Source organism: Anguilla anguilla, chromosome 6, assembly GCF_013347855.1.
Source record: "Anguilla anguilla isolate fAngAng1 chromosome 6, fAngAng1.pri, whole genome shotgun sequence".
Lineage (NCBI taxonomy): Eukaryota > Metazoa > Chordata > Actinopteri > Anguilliformes > Anguillidae > Anguilla > Anguilla anguilla.
In genome coordinates, this window is record NC_049206.1 from 1,501,988 (window position 1) to 1,516,980 (window position 14,993).

The 14,993-nt window shown below is 47.5% G+C and overlaps 1 protein-coding gene across 1 annotated transcript in view; it reads left to right on the forward strand.

The window, feature by feature from the left end:
• Window positions 1–8,697: 8,697 nt before the first annotated feature.
• LOC118228934 (ephrin-A2-like) overlaps window positions 8,698–14,993 on the forward strand; it is a 49,709-nt gene continuing 43,413 nt past the window's right edge. The window contains exon 1 of the mRNA XM_035420529.1: window positions 8,698–10,097. Within this exon, the coding sequence (XP_035276420.1) occupies window positions 9,988–10,097 (110 nt within the window). The 5' untranslated portion in view covers window positions 8,698–9,987. The remainder of the gene's footprint in view (window positions 10,098–14,993) is intronic.

Below are 14,993 nucleotides of genomic sequence, written 5' to 3' on the forward strand. Positions count from 1 at the left end.
GGGGTAACAGGACCGACTCGTTTCGCTGTCCCGATGGTAACGTGCTTTACTCTGAATGTGAAGTCCAGGTGGCATTTTAGGGGGTGGAGCCCTCGCCCCCACGCTGCTGACAAAGCGCTGTGCTCCCCCCCCCGCTCTCCACCGCAGCGGCCTTCCAGGGGCACGTCTCAACTGGGACAGTCCTGTAGTCCAGGGGGTGTCCAGTTTCTCTCTGAAAAAGGGCCGGTGTGGGTGCAGGTTTAGTGCTGGGCTAAAACAAAAACCTGCACCCCTGCCGGCCCTTTTAGGAAACGAGTCGGACACCCCTGTTTTAGTGCCTACAAGTTTTCATTTTTAAAATTTTTTTATTTCCCCCCTCTTTTGTAGGACAAACTTCAGCTCTTTAGATTTGTGTATCTTGAACAGAGTTTATTTTCCTTTTGAGATTTATGTAGTTAAACGACGAAACGAGAAGTTTTATATGGATTTTGTAGACGAGGTGTGAAGCAATAAATGAAACAGTTTCAGGACAGGCACATTCCGGACCAAAGCGAGCCCTCTTTCCCCCCCACCCCCCGCCCCTCTAGTGTCAGGGGTGCGGTTCGGGTACAGACCACCCCTGCTGCTGGCTGAGCGGCCCCCTACCCTACCACACCGCTTGGTAACTGGGGAGACGGGGGCGGGCAGATTTTGTACATTTTGTTTTGACAACGGCGAGTCAGAGAGCCGTAAAAAAAAAAATAATTTTGTATTTTGGGAAAAGAAAAATAAACGTATTATAACCTTTCCCCCCCCCCTGTTTTGGAAACCCCCCCACCCACCCACCCAACACTCTACACCTTTTCTGCCTTCTCAATAAACTTTTCATTTATCCTTCTGCGCTGGGCTGAGTTTGTGTCTCCTGTTCTGTCCTGTCGCTGCGCGCCTGCCTGTGCCAGCGTAACGTTTCTCACTTCCTGTTCTTTTAACCATCAGTCCTGCTGCTCCGGGGGCTTCCTGTTTCCCAGCATTCCTGCAGCCCAAGCTTGGCTGCCGTCAGAGATGGTGGAGTGAATGCAAGATGATGGAAGTCAAGGGTGAATGGGGTGTGCGACTTGCGGTCAGGAAACTTGATGAATGTGTTGAGATATTTTAGTATCAGTATCTTTGTGAATACTGTGGGCCTTAAGCAGAGTGATTCATTGCTGTCTGGCTCATAAGCCAGCTCCAGTCACAAGTCTTTTCCAAATGAAAGCCAAACTTGCATCACAAATGTCAACAAGGGTGTGAACTACGTGGAAGGAGGTGGTGGAAGTTTTATATCGAATATTCAGTTAGAGGGAACATCTCCAAGTGACTGCCTGGATAAAGCAATGTTATCACCTTTTTACCCCTTCGAACATGATGCCTCTGAAAATCAAAAATAAAATGTTATCTCGCTTGATATTCATGCCGTCTGTTTAGGGGCGGCGCATGCAACGTTTTCGCCACCAGAGGGAGACAAACCGCTGGCCTTGCAGGACGTTATTTGCGTTCGCTGAGCGCGTTGCGGTTTCCCAAATCGCAGTAGTTCTGCCATGCACGAGCGCAGGCTGGGGGAATCCTGTGGTGGCGCGTGCAGTCCGTTCTGATATCTGAGGAGCAGATATCATGGGTCATGACCCGTGTGGTTATGGGTTTGAATCCCCTCGCTGCGTCCATGAGCGCCGTTGTGTACTGCGCTGACATCAGCAAACATCTCGTGTGATGACTACATTCAATCAGCACCGTGAGAGCTGTGAGCTCCGTGCAACGCCGCAGACGAGCGACTGCTCAGCCGCTACACCATGAGAATAATCATCTCCAGCACCGGCGGGGCGGCGCTGGAAGTGCGTGCGTGCGCTGAAACCGGATTCCGCAAATTCTTCTGAGACGGGCAGAGACGGCGCACGTACAGAACGGCTCAATATCTGCGCACGGGCAGGGGGGAGAGGAGCGGGGGGGTCGAGAAGCAATTTCAAGATGTAATAACCGCCCGTTAATGATTACCGCAAGCTTGAAAGCAACGTGGAGACGTTTACAGCGCAATTAATAAGAGAGCGTTTCTTTATCAAGCCAGCCGATGTCATACTGCTGAAATAATGAGCTTTGAAAAGGAGGACCGGAGAATCACGGTCCCAGCTGTGCGGCCCATAGATTGCTTTGTCAGGGAGCAATTTATCTTAAACGATTTCTTTACTCAAACCAGGGGGTCTGAAGTTGAGGCTCTAATGGGCCAGTTGGCACCTCGAGTAAGTCGCTCGCTCTCTCGCTGGCATGCAGAAGCATCTGGAAAATGTTAAAATTGAGGTTTTCAGTTTTTTGGGGGGGGGGGGGGGGGGCTCACATTGTCTCGTTTTTTTTTAAACCCCTTCAGTGTGGCACTGAGCAGTAGCCTAATATTGTGACGGGTGAAGTTGGCTTGCTGGCACTTGAAGGGGTCCTGTTGTGGAAAGCAGCCTGCCGAAGACCGGACTGTGGATAAGATTAAAGGGGGGTCGTCGGGACTGGGGGGCTCTGAGCACTGCAGGATTGTACAAATTGACAAAAAAGACGGGTTTTATTAATTAATATGTGATGGAAAGTGTACCCTAGTTACGGCATCGTGAAACGAATAATAGCGTCAAAAATATATTTGCCGTCACTGCATTTTCCCCCAGCAGCCTCTGCTGCATTCCGTAATCGGAGCGAGCGGTTCGGCGGATTCGGCAGCGCGTGGTTTCCGCCGGGGCTCGAGAATCCGCCGGCGGGTGTCGGTTTCGTCGAGCTCCTGTCCGCGCGTGGGGGGCAGCGGAGCCGCGGGCTCTATTTGCGCTCTGTCTCTGATCTCTCAGAGTCAACTTTCAATCCTCGGCGCTGGGCGCATATTGACTTTTACTTCTCTCCCCCTCGTCGGGAAAAGCGGGCGGGGGCACCTGCTGACAGCAGGATTTCGATCGCGCACTTAGAGTGTAAAGCCGGGCGGGGTGAACACGGGCACTGGTTCAGAAAGGTGCTCAAAAACGTTTTTACTGGAAGGAAGTGCCGGGTAGTTTTTATTTATTCATTTTATTTTTTTATTTTTATTTTTTGAAAGGAGACTATTATAACCTTGAAACTCTTCCTGCCCCCCGCCCAACTCCCCCTCTTTTCCCCCACTGTCCTGCGCCACCTGTCACTCACATACACAGTTTATCAGCATTTTATTTTTAATCCCATCCAGACCACAAGATTTCTCCGTCCCTCCTTCCCTCCCTCTACCACCTTCTCTGTCTTCTCTTGCTCTCTCTCCCTCTATACTCTCTCTCTCTCGGCCATGCTATTGCCATGTTTGGGGAGGCGGGGGGGGGGGGCAAGTTCCGTTCAGAAGAATTCTGTTGATGATTTCTGACTACGGTTTATTTTTATTCTCTCTTTTTATTATTGTATGTATTTATGTTCTTTCTGTTGTTATTTATTTTTGTTTTCTGTTGATTTTTAGTTTTTTTTTTAGTTCATTTTTGTCTTATTTTAGTGTAACGAATTGACAACGATGTTCAAATAAAGGGGCATGAAAGTCAAGTCAATTCTTTCTCTGTCTTTCTCACTATATATCCTCAGTCTCTCCCTCTATTCTCTCTCTCTCCCTTTCTCTGTATTCACTCTCTCCCTCTATTCTCTCTCTCCCTTTCTCTGTATTCACTCTCTCCCTCTATTCTCTCTCTCCCCCTCTCTCTGTATTCACTCTCTCCCTCTATTCTCTCTCTCCCCCTCTCTCTGTATTCACTCTCTCCCTCTATTCTCTCTCTGCCCCTCTCTCTGTATTCTCTCTTTCTCCCTCTCTCTCTCTCTCTCTCTATATATATATATATATATATATATATATATATCTTTCTTCCAGGTGGCAGATGGTACCCTGGCACTGGGGTGTTTGGGTTCTGGGTGAGTCAGGCCATTGTATTTTGTTTTGGTTTTGTTTGTTTGTACAGCAGAGCTCTGCTCCAGATGGACAGTTTTCTGCAGAAAACACATGTGCATTTGTACATCTTGTTTGCCTTAAACTTTTCTTTGATTCCCTTGAATAGCAACCAAGCCCTGGGCCCTGTATGACTGAGGTGGGAGCTCTGTGCGTGTGTGTGTGTGTAAGTGCATGCATGTGAGTGGGTTTGTGTGTGTGTAAGTGCATGCATGTGTGTGTGTGTATGCATGTGTGTGCGTGTGTGTGAGAGTGTGCGTCCGAATGTGTACATGCATGCGTGCACGCATTGTGTGTGTGTGTGTAGGTGTGTGCGTGTGTGTGAGCGCTGGATAAACACACAGCTCTGGATTTTGCGAAAACCTCCCCCCCAACCCCCATGTTCCTCAGAGGAGAACTGGCCCAAAACTGACAGCACTGAGCTCATCACATCTCCATCACGCAACCTCCCGGTAACCATGCCTACCTCAGCATCAGCACCAAAACTGCAGCCACTGCAAACTTTCACCTGTCACTCATCCTCTGTCTCATTCTCTCAACTCTCTCTCTCTCTCTCTCTCTCTCTCTCTCTCTCTCTCTCTCTCTGTCTCTTTGCATTGCAGAAGTAAACGTGTAAATGCATTTGTACACGTGTAACTGTCTGTATCTACAGGGAGTGTGAATATGCAGTCCAACCCTGTTACCATCTGCCTGCTTTGAATACATCAGATCACTTTAAACCCCTCTCGCCCCTTCCACCCCCCTTCCTCTCTCTCTCTCCCCTTCACCCCTTCCCCCCAATTCCCCTCCCCCCACATTTTCTGACAGCTGAGGTCCCTGAGCAGAAGGCTTGATTGACAGGTTAGATTCAGAACTGGATGATGGCAGTTAGGGTGTGTGTGTGTGCGTGCATGTGTGAGTATGTATGTACCTGTGCCTGTGTGTGTGTGTGTGTGTGTGTGTATGTGCCTGTGAGTGTGTGTTTCTGTGTGTGTCCCTCTGAGACCCCGCCTCATGACCATACTGACCAATCCCAGGGCTTCATCTGCTCCAGGAGGGGTGGAGCCATGCACTGTCAATCACTGACTCCCTTAAACCAATCAAAACGCTCAAATCGCTCTGATGCCTCTGTGCACTTGGAGGTTCCCATGGCCCCTTCAAACTTCTCTTTCTTTATTTTTCTTTACCGTTTTTTCTCCCCCCATTTTTCATTTATTTATTTTAACGATATTAGCGCTGCGCTCAAACAGAAGCCACACTCTCCCCTCCTTAAGCCTGGACACGCCCGGCTCAGGGAAGACCCACCACCGCTGTGTGACCCCAACACCTATTCTTCACGCTGGCGACCCAACGGTGTGGGGTAGACATCCGGACCCAACTGCGTGGGGTAGACATCCAGACCCAACTGCGTGGGGTAGGCACCCTGACCCAACTGCGTGAGGTAGGCACCCTGACCCAACTGCGTGGGGTAGGCACCCTGACCCAACTGCGTGGGGTAGGCACCCTGACCCAACTGCGTGGGGTGGACACCCGGACCCAACCGTGTGGGGTAGACATCCGGATCTCAACGTGAAATGGGACTCATTTTGCGCCTTTGTTCTGGTGAGAGCTCGACCTGAAATGACCTCCTGCAGTACACTTTGCTAATCCCTTTAAAAATGTATCAGCCTCACAGTCCAGTCCCCACCTAATGAAGCGTGGAGATGTATGTGGAGGATATATCGACGTCCATTAGTGGATAAGAGTGCGGGTTCCTTTCTGCCTGGGTGTGGATGCCAGGTTTGAGCCTCTGCCTGCTTCCTCTTACCCTGGCAGAGCGACAGGGAAGCAGGGAAATGAACCTCCGCTAAATCTGGCAACCAGACGGACGTGCTGATTGCTGTACGCTGCTCCTGTCGTCAAAACGCTTTAAATAAATACAGCGAATAAACTTCTTTTTATTCCTGTGGGTGTGAACCCAAGCCAACTGGATATTTCTGCATTTGTGTATAAATCAAATTTATTTACATATTCGTTTTAGTAAAACTGGGCATTCCGACTCTGTGACTGAGTCCATCGCCACTGGTTTACGTCCCCCTGGTATGACTCTGGCCTCCATCGCCCAGAACCAAATGTGATGATGTCACAGTTTGAGTGATGTCACATTTTGAGGGGTACCACTGAGCGATGTCACAGTTTGAGTGATGTCACAGTTTGAGGGGTACCGCTGAGCAATGTCACAGTTTGAGTGATGTCACAGTTTGAGGGGCATGACTGAGCGATGTCACAATTTGAGGGGCAGTTCGAGTCACAGTTTTGTCTCCTCCTCAGACATTCTGTGTCCCTAGGCCAACCTCTTCTGTAACATGAAATCTCGCTTTTTGAAATATGTGGAGTTTTCTTTATGGCAGTGGCATGCGAGTGTGTGTATGGGCAGTACCACGGAGTACAGGGAGCACAGGTTACAGAGAGCAGGTAACACAGGGAGCACAGGTAACGGAGTGCGGGTAACACAGGGAGCACAGGTTACAGAGACCAGGTAGCACAGAGAGCACAGGTAACGGAGTGCGGGTAACACAGGGAGCACAGGTTACAGAGAGCAGGTAACACAGGGAGCACAGGTAACGGAGTGCGGGTAACACAGGGAGCACAGGTAACACAGGCAGTAATGCGATGGCAGCGTCACGTTTCATTCCGCAGAGCGGTTCGTATTTCCTGTTCATACAGATGGATTTTGTGGAAATTCAGGTTGAGTGCCGTTGCTCAGGTGTAAAAATGGCATTGTCCCAGCCCCAGGATTCAGCCCTGCAGCCCCCTGCAGTCGTGCCTGCGGGCGCAGGTGTGAATGATGGGCGTGTTCGGGGCTAAGGCAGAGCGGGCGCTCGTTTGTAGAGACTCATGGGATGGGTAGCTGGTAATTGGTGTTTACACGACCTCTGTTGCATTTGCTCACCATTAGCATCACACGCCCCCCTCCCCCCCCCCCCACAGCCAGCTTTAAGTCTGCTCCATGAGGTAATTAAACCAGGGGGAAGGTTTCTGGAGCAGTAAAGTCCCCCTGAAGGACGTAAATGGTATTTAGGGTGAATAAATCCTGAGCAGACTGAGCGAGCGGCACTGAGCCGACGCAGAATGTGCGCTGTTGTTTCTGCGTACGGTGGAATGTGAGTGTTGCCAGGTTACCACCCTGTCAAGAGGGAGTCATCGCTTACTCTAATGGGCCTGGATCACCAGCCGAATGCTCCTTCTCTCTCTCTCACACTCTATCTCTCCCCCTCTCTTTCTTCCTCTCTCCCTCCCCCTCTCTTTCTCTCTCTCTCCCTCCTTCCCTCTCTCTCTCGTTCCTCATACAGCGATGGCTGTGTGTGTTTAAGTTATCTGGGTTTAGGGTTGAACCTGCACAGATTTGGGCTGGGCCCAGTCTGCCCGTTAATGGGGGGGGGGGGGGGGGGAGTGCTTTGCTCTTGCTGTAGTGTTTGAGTGTTTGACAGTGTGAAGGGAGGCGTGCTTTGAGTTAATCCTCCAAAGAGGAGAGTCAGGGAGATGAGTCAGAGAGAGAAAGGGGAACTGGGGGGGGGGGGGGGGGGGGGGGGGACTGGGGGGGTGGGCTGGGTGGAAGGGGGGGAAGGGAGTACTATGAGCATTCAGAGTCAATTTGGAGAGGAACATAAATAAACCAATGATCAGTGGCTCTTAGATTTTCTGTTCAGCTTCCATACGAGCCGCTGCTACACTACTGTCACTTCACCCCCCCGAAAAATACGCACATACACAGGGGCAAATACACACATACACAGGGGCAAATACGTACATACACAGGGGCAAACACGCACATACACAGGGGCAAATACACACATACACAGGGGCAAATACACACAAAAAATGGAACATTTGAAGTACTTAAAACATAATTTAAAGAAATAATTCGAACATGGTCAAATACTGCAACTTTACACTACAAATGGATCAAACTGACAAAAATGCCAAAATGTCCTTTGTTAAATCCGTCAAATTTCATGTCCTGCAGGGGGCGCAGTTACATCAGGACAAATCCGACTAACAAGGACAGAAGATTACATCCGTTTAGCTGTAAACACTGGCAGTGAAGTTTAAAAGAACTCTCAAATTGATTAAATAATTGCTGCCTCATTGATTCGCCTGTACTTTCTGTAATCTTGGTGTTTGACAAAGATGCAATTCACTTCATACGTCCTCAATTAAATACATTGATTATTTATCCTTGGGGAGTTCCCTTTCAAAAAAAGGTGTCATTACAGCATAATTAAGCGACGTGGCGGTCTGCATCTCGGAGCATTTGCATTCTGTATATTTGCGGGTTAAATTCGGCAAATATTAGGACTTGTTTTAAAAAAAGACCTGCCATTTAAATTCACCGGCGTATTCGTAACCATGAAAAAAAAAAAACCTAAATCGCTAAAAACTGTACTAATTGATATCTGTGGCAATATTAACGCGATGAGATTAGAGGCCCTTTCATTGCAGCGAATCAGACACCCATTAGAATCACCGTTGTATTAATCGTCGGACGCTCACCTTTTAACTGTACAGAATCACAATTATTTTGTTTGAAGCTGCAGAATAATTGCAATGCATGTGTGCACTTAAAAAAGTAATTAATCAGGAGCACACCATGCATACTTCATATCACATGCTTGTGGCATTTGGCTTAACATCGCATTTTAAATGCCATTCAAAGTTAAATTCCTTTGTTGTGCCATTTAGAATCAAGGGCAAATGGGCTCAAAGTAAATAAGCCAAGAACACAGCGCTGAACAGGCTATCGGAGAGGAGTCAGCCCTTAAGACCAAACCATAGACGGAACGGTCTCTCCGGGCCCGCGAGCTGCCCCTCCCTCGGCATCAGAGTGCAGCGTTGAAGTCGCGCGACGTGCGGCGGAGGGTGCGGAGCGCGCAGGAGGGGAATTGTGGAGAATCGAAACGGACTCGTGCGAGCCACGCTGTGCATACCGGGAGTGAGCGAAGACGCCGGGAGCGTTTGGGCTTTAAACCGCGCACCGAGGAGAGTGAGGAAGAACACGCAACACTAACGGAAAACGGTCTGTTCTCAAGGGCATTAAAATTACAAGGCGGTATGAATTTCAACTTTGCTATGAATGCGCAGACTCGTCTGTAGCGACTAAACAGAGGGAGAAACCGCGGAGGAGAAACAAAACAAAACACACTGTGGACCTGTCAACTTTTGCATTTATAAATGGAGGAAAGAGCTAAATAGAAACGACACATTCTGCTAACGTGTTCTTTTATTTCGCATCCTTGGCTGTGGGGAAACCGAAGCACTGGATAAGTCGTTGGTTTGCGTAAAGCTCGGTCCTTCTCGTGCTGCAGAACAACTGTGGCGTTCCGTATCAGAATACAAGAAAGAAACGCGACTACGAGGCATTGCGCATTTTGACAACATCGCCTATATTTCTAGTGCAAACGCGACGTGGGTTTAATAAAAATAAAAAAACGTGTATGCACGAAGCCGTGGGTAGCCTATGTTGGACTGGTTGTAATTATAGTTCTGTGTTTCGGAATGTGTGGATGGTAAGCGACCTGAAGTTATAGGAAGTTGTTCTGGACAGATATGGATTCACGGTGTCAAATGCCACTGCGGATGCTACTCCTCAGATATTTTTGACAAGACATAATAAACGCCCGAGTTTGTTTTGCCTAACTTTTGTATTTTTTATTTTTTGAAAAGCGAGAATGACGTTTCGTAATCTTGAGACTGTTCACAAGACGGAATGTTTGCGGGGTGTCTCGCGAGCAGTTGTGGCAAAGCATGCAGGGAGAACCACAGCTTGAAAAAAAAACTTTTTAACGCGCGGCTGTTTTCATTGAAGAAAAATCAGATAAGGAATGAATGAACATCGACGCTCTCCATCTGCGCGCGCTCTCCTCTGACACGGTCGGAAAATTCGAGTTTATGGGAATAAAAAAAGAGTGCTTCGCGGAATTAAGTTTATCTCTAATTGGAAAATCGAAACAGTTTCGCATGTGTAATTAAGCTGGCGACTCCCCATTAAGCAATATCAATACCCCATTAAAATCTCTCCCCTTGCTTTCGGTTACCGAGCACAAGCGCGAGTTTACCGAATGGAGTTGTCACTTCTGGTTTTAACCCTCGCGTGTCGCGCGTGGGCGTGGGCCGAGGAGAAGGTGATCTCCGACAGACACGCCGTCTACTGGAACAGCACCAATCCCAGGTAAGCGCGCGGGGTAAAGATAATGGCACGAGGGGCTTCAACAAAGGAAACGGACTATATAATCAAGTGTTGGCATAGTGTAGCCTACATATTATTAGATTCCAGAAACTCATAAGTTCAGCGGTCGACGAAAGCGCTGAAAACATATTTTGGAAGAAGCTAAAAATGCAATATGTTTTAAAATCATAGGTAGGCCTAATCACAAAGCGCCAAATGGTTTGAGTGAATCACTCTCAACGTTCATGCATAAAGATGTCTGTGAAAGAATTGGGTTTTAGTCCTTTTTCTCCTGTTTTACACCTGTCGAACATTCATGGCGTTTATTGTTTTATCTTCCACATTCGTGGGAAGCTAAAGGTGAGGTGTTTGGGACTTGGCATATATGTGCAATTGAACACTTCATTCAGCTGGTGGGAATCTCAAATCAATCTGTGATGGTGTTCATAAAAACACAAAGATGCAAAACAATGAAACGAGTCGAAGGTGTAGAAGGCCGGTGGAAAAGGAGTCACAGAACCTGTCGTCTCGCCGCTCTCTGGCAAAAAAAAAAAACAAGGTATCTGGACCAGTGATCTTAATTAGGCCATTGCACGGTTATTAACCGTGGCACACAGCACGTTTTTTAATGAACGTTAACCGTAGTGGTAAACGTGCTAGACTATATAAGGCCCGCGCACAAAAAATGTGTACAGTGTCGTGAAAAAGTATTCAGGAAATTCCAAAACAGATGAGCGGGAAAAAGCTGTTAATGTATTAATCTGGAAAAGGTTACAAAGCCATTTCTAAGGCTCCGGGACTCCACCGAACCACAGCGAGGGCCATTATCTCCAAATGGAGAACGCTTGAAACGGTGCTTGAAGAAACTTTGTGGTGACTACTTAACTCTGATGGTAAGGTTCTATATGAGTAAGGCTTAGATTCGGAAGGGTTGCTGCAATCAAGCCTGACTGTGTTCAATCAGCTGAATTCAATTATCAATTAAATCTGGCTAACTGGTTGCTTGAGTACCTAAGGGAGCAATTACTTTTTCCACACGGGTGTTTAATAAATAAATGAAATATTTTTACAAATGAGTTTTGTGTTTACTCGGTTTCCCTTTGTGTAATGTTACATTTTTTTCTAAAGATCTGAATCCAATCAGTGTGACAAATATGGAATAATAGAGGAAATCAGGAAGGGGGCAAATGCTTTTTTCACGGCACTGTGTCCTACTGCGCGCTCGCGAGGATGCATTAATTGGATTCCAGAATAAACGAAACAATTTGGGGTGGTGCGGGAGTGTTTTTGCCGCCTGCTCAGCGGTAAAGGCTCGCGGGCCGTAATGACGTGACGCACACGTTCTATTATTTTATTTGTGTACAGCACTTTGGTCAACGCCAGTTGTTTTTAAATGTGCTTTATAAATAAAATGTACTTACAAGCCTGTCGGATGGACATGGTATAGGTAGATCGGTGCTCAAAGACTTTGAAACGTCCTGCAGCTGCGCGTTGTAACGTTATGAACAAAGCAAGTCCGGCTGACGGCGAACAGTAGTATTTTATTGTTATGGCAACAGTGGAAGTAGGCTACAACTGATACAACGATATATAGAGCTCGTTAGCCAGCCATCCCATGAGTCTTTTACTCTCACTTTTACTACCCAACTGTCAGTATCATCGGTGTTGTGTATAATAATAATAATATAATAATCAACACTACTTTTGATAAATAGTTTTTTTGGACTATTGCTACTTTCTCAAATGTGCTTAAGTAAACTTCCTGTTGTATAAACCCAATGCGTAGGGGACATTGCTTTAACTTTCTGAGTAATACTAATCGCGAATAATTTCATGATAAATTGTTTGGCAGGCCAGGCCACATTTTGGCCATAAATATAAATGTTACCAAAATGTTTCACAGATATGGCAGTCTTTTCAAATCATGGTATTTTTAAAAGTCTACAGGAGTACAAATGGCACACATTTGTTTTTATCGACAAATGTATTTTCTGGAGCTGCATCGATGGATTATGTAAAATGTAAGTAGCTGTCTGAAGACAGGTTGGCTCTGTAGTGGTACTTTTGTTTACAGAACTAACTGTCGGTTTGTTCTGCTGTTCGTACACTTTTTACGGATGGGCCTTCTTGGAGGTGTTTCACCTTTTTTTTTTTTCTCCCCCTAACACTGTTCTCCGCTTTTACGAGTTGCTCTGGAAAAGAGATGTCCATTAAGCGATTTGAGTGCAGGCTATCTGCTCTGTTATATGTGTGGATACAGAGCGCTGGTCATTTTCTGGTGTAGGTGTGCAGTTGCAGGGAGTGTGTACTGTAGGCCTGTGTGATTGTGTGGGTGCAGGGTGTGTGTACTGTAGGCCTGTGTGATTGTGTGGGTGCAGGGTGTGTGTACTGTAGGCCTGTGTGGGTGCAGGGTGAGTGTACTGTAGGCCTGTGTGATTCTGTGGGTGCAGGGTGTGTGTACTGTAGGTCTGTGGGTGCAGGGTGTGTGTACTGTAGGCCTGTGTGATTGTGTGGGTGCAGGGTGTGTGTACTGTAGGTCTGTGGGTGCAGGGTGTGTGTACTGTAGGCCTGTGTGATTGTGTGGGTGCAGGGTGAGTGTACTGTAGGCCTGTGTGGGTGCAGGGTGTGTGTACTGAAGGCCTGTGTGATTGTGTGGGTGCAGGGTGTGTGTACTGTAGGCCTGTGTGATTGTGTGGGTGCAGGGTGAGTGTACTGTAGGCCTGTGTGGGTGCAGGGTGAGTGTACTGTAGGCCTGTGTGGGTGCAGGGAGTGTGCGTGCTGAGTGCTGGCCTAAGCTGTGGTGGTGGTGGTGGTGCTGTGCTGGGTAGGCCCGGCTCTGACATGCTAATGAGAGGAGAAGAGAGTCGCTGTGTGTTTACCGGGAATCTGCGTGTGGTAAACAAACACTGAAGACGTTCTGCTGTTTTTCATTACGTATAGTGTGTGCCCCCTCCCCCCATATGCGCGCACACACACCCACACACACCCCTCCACCAGCTGTCTCCATCGCTGTTAAATCTAAACGTGCCTCATTATAAATTATAATGCCTGACCCACATTTACTCAGGAGGCAACTGCACCTCCTGAAAAAAGATCTGTGTCTGTTCTCCCTTGGGAGAGAGGTGTCTGTTAGCAGAGTGGTGCCTGTTAGCCGTTAGCGGCGCGGTGCCTGTTAGCCGTTAGCAGAGAAATGTCTGTTAGCCATTAGCAGACAGGTGGCTGTTAGCCATTAGCAATGCGGTGGCCGTTAGCCGTTAGTAGAGCGGTGTCTGTTAGACGTTAGCAGAGAAATGTCTGTTAGGCGTTAGCAGAGATGTGTCTGTTAGCCATTAGCAGACAGGTGGCTGTTAGCCATTAGCAGACAGGTGTCTGTTAGCCATTAGCAGACAGGTGGCTGTTAGCCATTAGCAGACAGGTGGCCGTTAGCCGTTAGCAGAGCAGTGTTTGTTTGGTGGCTGTTAGCTGTTAGCCGTTAGCGGATGGGTGGCTGTTAGGGAAAACTGGCGGGACGTCATTTTTCCAGATGATGTGGGAGTGAACAAACCCGAAAAAGGCCAGAACAGCGAATTTCCCTTGGAGAGGGGGGCTCTGCAGGCGAACCCGGAGACTCGTATGATGCAGGCGCAGGAAGTGACTCTACGCTGAGTGTAATTTGCACAGAGGCTTCATCAACCGGTTCAATCCGGCGGACGAGTGAGGAACTCCTACTCAGAACAGGCCGTAGAAGGAAGTGACATTTCAAAAAGCCAGGGATGAGCAGATTTATTATGACACGAAATGCACAAAGCAGGGAAGCATGATAATGGCTTATTGGAACTCAAAATGTTTCAACATTACAGACCCTTTTGTGCACTTGCATTTCTGCTTCCCACGGCTTATTTTCCCAGGGAAACCACGGTGAGATTGACGTCTCTCTTTCAAGGGGAACCAGGTACATACGCACGGTAATAAAAACAGTGTTGCGATGATGAGGCACCGGCGCATAAGACAGGCTGTAATGTGCAATGCTGAGAGCGGATTAAAGGCGGGTGTACTCCTCAGTTAAAGTATTTAAGAATTTGAATTCAGAGAAAAGTATTAACCTGGTCAGATTAAGTGAATCATGAAGAGTAATCCAGTTTTTGAGTGTGTAGTAATTAAAAGCGCATTTCCTAAGTTCTCTGCCAGGTTTAGGAATTTTAGAAAGCCAGAACTTTCTGGAAAGAGGCGGCTGGCTGCTAACTTTCCAGTTTAGCACAGAGCTGAGGTGAGAAGGGAGTTGTACTGCAGTGGCTGGACAGGTGAAGAGGTGAGAGCGTGTGGGCCTGCATGGCATCAGTGAAGCCGAGCCAGACCACAGACCATGGTGACGGGTCAGTGACTTTATAGTTACTGGATAGTTTTCATTAGGCCAGTTCATTAGGAGAGAACAATATTAGTTTTCCATTTTTTATCACCCTTTAGTGTGAATGTTTGCGGTAAAACAGAAACAAATCAAACTGAACTGGTTGTGTTTCTGATGTAGTTTCTGTAGATATGATCTGTCTGAACCTGCTGCTGGTAGGCCAGAGCAAAAAAAAAACATTTGGAGATAAAGAGTTTTTCCAGAGCCAGGAACTGACCACTGGATAAAATCTTCAACACAGCACTCCCAGTCTCTTCCTGTCTGACAGGACATATGGGAATATGATCAGTAAACTACATATCCCATGATTCACCTTGCCCGGCACAACCAGGGCTTCCTACGCACGATTGGTTCCTGAGATTCCCTTGTGTAGGCTGGGTTTTGTTCCAGCTCAGATGGTTGTATCCAGCATCTAATGAGCTGTTAATTGAGCTGTAGTCTGAAGGAGGCTATATTTTACACACCTGATTGGCTGACTGATGAATTGGTTAATGAATTGATTGACTGACAGGCAA